At 40.6% G+C, this 8,318-nt stretch overlaps 1 protein-coding gene across 1 annotated transcript; it reads left to right on the forward strand.

Annotated features, from left to right (window-relative positions):
• The first annotated feature begins 4,159 nt into the window (after window positions 1-4,159).
• Window positions 4,160-7,633, forward strand: LOC121927085 (transforming acidic coiled-coil-containing protein 2-like). The gene is made up of 3 exons (XM_042460629.1): window positions 4,160-4,217; window positions 4,484-4,599; window positions 7,411-7,633. Exons 1-3 carry the CDS (start codon window positions 4,191-4,193, stop codon window positions 7,616-7,618), a joined length of 351 nt encoding a protein of 116 aa, XP_042316563.1. The 5' UTR covers window positions 4,160-4,190; the 3' UTR covers window positions 7,619-7,633.
• The last annotated feature ends 685 nt before the right edge of the window (window positions 7,634-8,318 follow it).

Raw genomic sequence — 8,318 nt, forward strand, 5'->3', positions numbered from 1 at the left:
CAAATCCCCACCCCAAAATCAAAACAAAACAGAACTAGAATGGCTAGAAGTTACTGTGTTTTGAAAAGCAAATAATCTTAATGCTAAATAGTGCAAAGAGCTACTGTATCATGTTAAAGATGAAAAAGATTTCAGCATAATTATCTCCCGGCCTGTTACAGACTGCCAAATAAAGCTGCTTGGGGTCTCTTTGGAGGGTATGATATTTAAATGCTGCCTGGGTCTAAGAGTCCGGAGTTCGCAACAGCCACACTCCATTCCTAAGCACCGGAGTGCACTTTTGGTGCAGCTTCCGGATTCTTAGGATGATGCATCATTTAAATAGCATACCTCCAAAGAGACCCAAGCAGCTTTATTTTGGCAGTCTGTAACAGGCCTCAGTATTCTGGCCACGATAAACAGTGGTCCAGAGAACTGGCGGAGGGGGGGGGAGCACAAATAAAAAAACGTTAGAGTTGGAGATCCTAGGGTCAGAGTTAACCATCCCTGATCTAAAGAGACTCTCTTGTACATATATAGTGGAACTTCTTTATTTTTGGATGCCAACACACTCTGTGTTTTTATCCTGTATGCCCCCCATCAAGAGAGTGAAATATAATGTCCGCTTATTTGCCATGTGAATGAGAAAACAGATGGTAACATTCAATATTTCTTCTTTCTTCTTCTTCTTCTTTGTTTTGTTGGTTTTACTGGGGAAGTGGTATGGTTACAAATATGTTTGCATTTGTATGTTTAAATAAAGCAACCCAGGTTTTTATCAGGTGGGTTACTGATGGGGGGCTACCCCCTCCCCAAGAGCTTGGACCGACACAGCTCCACCACATCATCTGGCCCACTTAAAAAAATAAATTCCTAAAATATTTTTGTTAAAATGTTTGCCACACCCCTTACAGAGTTTGGGGGCCAATTTTGTCATGCGGAGGAGGGCAAAAAGGCACGTTTTTGCTAGGACAAACAAAACTTAACAATGAAGTGAGTGGGAGTGATATTTTCCCTAATGTGCTTTCGTTGTCTCTTGCCAGTTTTTCTCTCACATGTCAGGATGGGGCTGGGTGGGGTGGGTCATAAATAACAGCTTTAATGCAGCCCCCCCTGCTTTATCAGCTTCGTTTAGTCAGTTTCAATGGCCATTTCTTTCTATAATTAGACATGATCTTACAGAAAATTCAACAGCCAGTGTTGTAACATAAGGTTTTCTTTTCTGTCTGATAATGGTATTTGGGAAGGCTGGATCCACCTATAACAAAAACCTTGCCAAATGAGTTGCACATCTTTTTGATAGATACTGTAAGCATACTATCTTACAGTTCTACTGCTCCACACAGCTTCTTTTTCTGGGAACAGGACAGCTTTCTTCTTTCTGATAGCATTCAACTTGTTTATCAAGTTTACATTTGGTCATTATTTATTTTTGTTGTTCTGTTTCTACCCTATGTTAGTTCCTTGATGCCGAAAGAGCAACTCCACTTCTACTAGGAATGAAACAATAAAGTAAGAAGGTCATTACAGCAATTAGCAATAAAGCAGCATTAAGAGTCACAATTAAAATTAATTTATTCACATCTCAAGCCCTATATCTTCTGAAAGTCAGTTCTAACTAGCCTCATAAAAGGGATTGAAACTTTGTGTCCTCTCCAAGAAGGGTTTCCATATGAAGGGTAACCCTGTGAAAGAAAAGATAATCAATCTTTAAGGATAAGCATGTAGTCTTCAAGGAATGCAAGTATTTGTAGTGGATAAGAGTTGTTAGGAAAGGGACAGGCTGATCTGAAATTCAAAGTCCTTGTTCATCTCTCAGTTATCTTCGGTTGATTTTAGGCCACTCACTTTTTTGGGGGACTTATATATTTGAAAAAGTGGTCCTGATATAAACTGCCATGGTGTGAAAGAGGTCGTAAATGTTGCTTGAAAACCTTGAAAAATTATCTCAGTTTAATAAACTAAAATTATGGCGTAGGGTGATGAATTTCTTTTGGATGCAAGATGTAATTTGGAGTACGTTTTAAAAAAACCAATTAGATCAAAGTTGTTCTCAAAGAGATATTCAGTCAGCAGCACACCATTATATAATTATTTAACACAATATCTGAAATTATCTTTGACTGGCACCCAAAGTGGCTATAAATACTAATCTTACCTGCCCCTTAGGTCTACTGGCTAACAGGTGGTTAGATTAACTATTAATTATAACCCGTAATGTTTCCTCTATTGAGATCTTAAATATACTCACACTTTCCCTCTGGAGTCCTCTTCGTGTGCCTTGGAAATTCAGAGTAATTAAAGGCTATTTTCTGAAACAGTCATCTTGTGCCACTCTTATTTCTGCTTTGAACATTGTCCTGTTACCAAAATCGTTTGGCAAGTAAGGGAAGTGCCAACGGATCCGGAAGGAATGGAATGTGGTGCTTAATCAGTTTCTTTGATAATTCATTGGATTTCTCCTTACCTGCTATTCAGTTTTTTAATCATGTAGAGGCTCCAAGACAAAAGGTCATTCTGGATGCACTATTCCTTTTGTTCTATCTGGGAATTCTACCCTGTGTTGGATCAACTGGAAGTTAAATAATCTCCGTCCCTTAACTCAGATTTGATCAGCTACACTAATTGTAATGGGATAAAGCAAATGTAATTGCAGCTGCTGCCTACCGTACAAAACCAACAAAGGGGCATGCAGACACGGCCCAAGGAACGTGCAAGGCCACTCCCAGCACCAATTGCACTGGGACAGTGCAGACAGCACAGGACAGTTCTAGGTCTAGGCTTCCACCATGGTCCCAAACTGGGCCACCAGCCGGAATGGATTATATTGGCTCCCTTTTGGCCGGTTCTTTTTTGTTGGTGTGGCCCCAGCGCAGCTTCAGGCTACATTCGGAGTATGGTCATGTATACGACATGCCCCCAACCAGCCTGAAGCTGTGTCATTTTGCTCATCTCTTTCGAGCCAAAGGCCATTTAGAAGAAGCTTCAATAAAAGTGTTGTTGTTTTTAAAAGGCTGATCAACCCGTTAAATTTACTTCAAGTCCCATTGTCATTTTTAAATCTTTTAAGTTGGTTTTTGGAATAGTAACTGCTTTCATTTTTATTTTTTTATATTTATGACATTTTTTATATTTTAACTATCCGGGAAGTGCATTTTATTTGGAATGATTAATTGGTTGACACCATGGAAAACATTTTGCCAACTATCTGGATGTTATGTTCTCCATTCTGGTAGTCAAGGGTCTGCCAGCCCAGGATTTCCTCTGCCCCATCTAGGATTCGCCCCTTTTCACTCACTGCCCCTCACTCCTGGAACCTTCTTCCCCCGTGAGCAAGAGCCATCACTTCTTTAACCAGCTTCAAAACGGAGTTGAAGACCATCCTGTTCAGGGCAGCGTTCCCAGGCATTGCATAATTGTCACTTGCCATTTGATTTTCGTTTGTTGTCTGTTTTATTGAATCATTTCCTGTATTGCTATGTATTTTATATGTATTATCCTACTAGAGAGGCCCCTTCCCCACCACCACTCCCTTTGTGTCGTGTCTTTTTAGATTGTAAGCCTGAGGGCAGGGAACCGTCCAATTAAAAAGATTGTATGTACAGCGCTGTGTAAATTTCCAGCACTTTATAAATAAAGGTTAATAAAATAATAATAATAATAATAATAATAATAATAATAATAATAATAATAATGATGATGATGATGATGATGTTAGATTATCTCTGAAGTTTTCTGGAAGATATTATGTCCTCAGATCTTTAATGATTTAGTGACAGCTGTGTTAACATCTAAGATTTCAGGAAATGTTTCATCTGATATGATAAAGATTAAGGCCCTGTACAAATGCCCCTTTCTGCCCCGGATCTGTGCCACGGCAAATGCACACCATGGCATTCATCTGGCCTCTGCAGAGCACAAAAAGGAGCCAGTTTTTCCAGCTCCTTTTTGTGCTTGGGAAGTGGTGTCACAGCCGCTGCCAGGCAGCTTGATCATGCCCGTTTGGTGCAGTGCCATTTGGGCACTACACCAAAGGGACATCATCATGGTATGCGCTGTCTGAACTTTGATTTTGGGGGTTCATTAAGAAAGCCTCAGCTACAATGCTTCTGGGCCTATGTATTGTTTGGAAGAATATCTTCTAATGCACTGAGCACATTTTCCTATGTATTACAGAGCTGGAATATGGCAACTCGTATGAAATAGAATATATGGAGAAAATAGGCTCCTCCATTCCTGTAAGTTTCCATTTGTGGATTTCTCATTAATTTCTTTGAACGCTAGAAATGATGTATGATATGAACACTGTGGGCACAATTAAGTGGTTTGTTTTAAATTGAAGACTCAATATGTGATGCAATTGTTTTCATATACTTTCTCTCCCAATATTCAGATATAATCATTTAATTCCTTTTTTTTTTGGGGGGGGGGGGGGTGGAATGGAGGGTTTTTTTGTTCCCGCAGAGGATGCACAATAATCTTTATTCTTCTTTTCTTTTGACAGCAAGATGATGATGCTCAGACAAAACAGTCTTTGTACCTTATGTTTGATGCACAGCAGGAGAGTCCAGTCAAGTCTCCTCCAGTTCGATTATCTGATTCCACAACACCTTGTTCTGGGTATTTTATTACTTCTTTTTTTTAAAAAAAAATATTTCTAAAGAATTGTGCAGTAATCACAATTAGAAACAGGAGTTCTTTTCATTCTACTGCCCCCTCCCATTCTACTACATTTGAGGGCTGTAAACGTAATCTTTATTAAAAGGCAAAAGATTGATACGATCTGAAGAGAAGCCAGAGTATAAAATATATAAACATAATCTTTATAAGCACAATCATGCACATAATGTAGTCAATTCTATTGTGCATTTTTATAAATGGTATTGGAAAAGTTAACAAGCAAAGTTCATTTCCACACAGGAGGGAACCAAGAGCACAATGAATGACAGTATATAATTTTTGAGTATAGCCAGTTTATGCCACCATGAAGATACTTTGTAAACATTGCATGGCACTTGCTTCTGATTCTAGTCCTAATGATGCCAAAGAAAGCTTTGACTGTGAAGGCCAGAATGGTAAGCCTCAGAGGAACACAAGGGCAAAATTCCTGTAAACAAATTCTGCCAAGAAAATCCTGGAATAGGTTTACTTAAGGTTGCCATAGGTTGGAAATGACTTGAATGGACACAACAACAACAACAACAACAATAATAATTTATATCCTGCCTCTTCCGACTGAGGATCGAGGCAGGTAACAACAAAGAAAATACAATATACAACAATAAAAACAACAAGCCCCACAAAACCCCAACCCAACCCTCCCTCCCAACTATAAAATTAAACAGTAAAAAAAAATGTTTAAAAAATACATAACAATACATCAAAGTTAAAAACAAATCACAAGTAAGAAAAATAATAAAAGAGGGATTCATTTGGTTCTGGACATTATCAATCGGGGAAGGCTTGCCAGAAGAGAAAGGTTTTTGTCACCTTTTTAAAAGCTTCAAGTGAGGATAATCGGTGAATCTCTTCTGGCAGGTCATTCCAGGTTTTTGGAGCAGTGGCAGAGAAGGACCTCTGGTCACTGCCAGTCTGGTCTTTCTAGATTGTAAGAGGTTTTTCCCGGAGGATCGGAGTGTACAGGAAGGATTGTATGGGAGGAGGCGTTCCTTCAAGTAGACTGGACCCAGGCCATGAAGGGCTTTAGAGGTGATAACCAACACCTTGTACTGTGCCTGGAAGCTAATAGGCAGCCAATGTAGTGATTTTAAAATAGATGTAATATGATCAAACTTGGATTTTCCGGCGACCAGTCTGGCTGCCTTGTTTTGAATCAATTGGAGCTTCCAGACGTGGCACAAAGGTTGCCCCATGTAGAACACATTGCAGAAATCAAGGCGAGAGGTTACTAGAGCATGTACGACCGTTTCTAGGTCCCGCTGCTCCAGGTAGGGGCGCAACTGGCATATCAGCCGAAGCTGATAACAGGCACTCCTGGCTGTCGCATCAATCTAAGAAGTCAGCTGAAGCGACGAATCCAGGAGCACCCTCAAGCTGCGAACGCAGTCTTTCAGGGGAAGTGTAACCCCATCTAGAACTGGTGAACTTATCTCCATACCCGGATTGGGGTTACCTATCACGACTACCTCCGTTTTATTTGGATTCAGCTTAACTCTATTTTCCCTCATCCAATCCATTACCGACTTCAGGCAGTCATTCAGGGGGGAGATGCCCTCCTTGGTCACTGAAGCAGCCCAAGACATAGAGAAATAAATTTGGATTTCATCAGCATACTGATAACACGCAGCCCCATATCTCCGGATGATCTCACCCAGCGGCTTCATGTAAATGTTAAACAGCATGGGGGACAGAATGGCGCCCTGAGGGACGCCAGATGTCCCCCAGCATCACCATCTGGAATCTGCCCGAGAGGTAGGAACGTAGCCAATGCAAGGCAGAGCCAGCAATTCCCAACTCTCTCAGGCGTTCCAATATTGCTACAATAACAAATACACCCCTTTCCAAATTAAACATGGCTTGGTAACTAATAGACAACCAGAGCAGTTATTTCAGTACAAATATAACATATGCATAACTTGGTATTCCACCGAGCATCCTAGATACCGCATTCTGAACCAGCAGCAGTTTCTAAAACAGGCTCAAGGACAGAGATGCATAATCACAAGGTTTTCAGTGCCTGAATCATAGTAGCAAGGCTATCCATATCTAGGAATGGACATAGTCAGTGCACTAGTTGGATGGTATTGAGTGCTCTGGCCACTGAGGCTTCCATGACAGAGACTGCTCCACGATCACTTGCAAGCAACATGCCTGTTCTTTCAAAGGGAAGACAAAAGCTTTATCTTGTTAGGGTTCCACTTCAGTCTGTTAGCTCCCATCTACCTCATAAATGCATACAGACAGTGTGATTCACAGAATGCAAACCTTCTGATTCAGAGAATGCAAACCTTCTAATTCAGATATCAAAAGAGAATTCCAAAGCTACAATTCTATCTCCCTGGTGCTTACTGGTTTTGGTTTTTTGAAAGTAATATCATTCTCTTGATCTGTATCATTTCCTGTTCAAACGTTATGGGACCAAACAAGCCGACAGTAGCAATCGTTGTCCAGAAGGGTTTTTTAAATTATTTTTAAAGCCATAACAAACACAATATTATAAGATCAATGTTTACAATTGGTTCATTATAAGACAGCAGACAAACACAATGATCAGTTCATGATTAGAAAGTAATGGTTTAATTGATCACTGTTTATCAAGGTCTTAAAGATTAGAATCTGATGTTATGCCAAGGTATATGCCAAGTTGTAGGCAGTACCAGCTCTTTGACAGTCAATGTACCAAAGTAGTATCAAAGTCCATGTAGTATCAAAGGTCCCATTGAAAGTACACCTCTCTGTTTCTTACTGCAGATCGAGCCTGGAAGAAACGGAAACTCAGTTGCCCTCTGGAATGAAATTACAACATCCAGCTTCACGATCTCTGATTGTAAACCAAGAGTCATCAATACAGCCCTCTGACAAGTCAAAAACAAAAGATCTGGAGTCTATGACTTTAGGAACCCCTTCAAACAACATTGACATAGTAAGTCCCTCTTTGAGAATGCTCCGCTTTGGGTAACTGACTTGTGAAGCAGACTGCCCCGTAGGGGCAGCTGAGCAAGCCGGACTGGGGTTGTGGCAACCACATGCCATGGCCCCAATCTGCCCTTTTGTCAATGCAAAAAGAAGCAGCAAATTGCCACTCCTTTTTGCATGGGCAAAAAGCCAGCTTTCCCTGCTCTGCCACAGCTTTATGGCACTCCTGCAGTGTCTAAATGCCGCACAACCAGAGCGCTGTAGCTGGCCCGTGTGTGGGCAATTGGGCAGCATGAAGCCGGCTTCCGGGCGGCTTCAGAGCATGCGGCATCAAAACGCCATGCTCTGAAGCCGCCCAGACGGCAATGCAAAGAGGAGGTCTGTTTCTCACCTAACTTGAGCTTAGAGTCACTGCCATGTAAAATGAAAGTAGTGCATCAGTTTAAAGTGGAGTAGGAATCATGAAGCCCTCCAAAATATTTTTGAACTGTAGTTCCTGGCATTCCTGGTCCTTGGCTATGTTGGTTAAGGCTAACTTATAGTCCAGCAACATCTGGAGGACTGCATGATTCCGATTCCTGGTTTAAAGGTTTATAATTAAAAAATCATTATATTGGTCTATGAGTATAAACAGTAGTCTTTTCAATCTCTTTCAGTTAAGATATTTTAACTTTTTTCAGGTTAAAGTCTTAAATAGAACTGAATATAGCAACCTTCATCTTCCTATATTGCTCCTTTTTTTT

The sequence above is a fragment of the Sceloporus undulatus genome, chromosome 3 (assembly GCF_019175285.1).
Source record: "Sceloporus undulatus isolate JIND9_A2432 ecotype Alabama chromosome 3, SceUnd_v1.1, whole genome shotgun sequence".
In the NCBI taxonomy this organism is placed as follows: Eukaryota; Metazoa; Chordata; class Lepidosauria; order Squamata; family Phrynosomatidae; genus Sceloporus; species Sceloporus undulatus.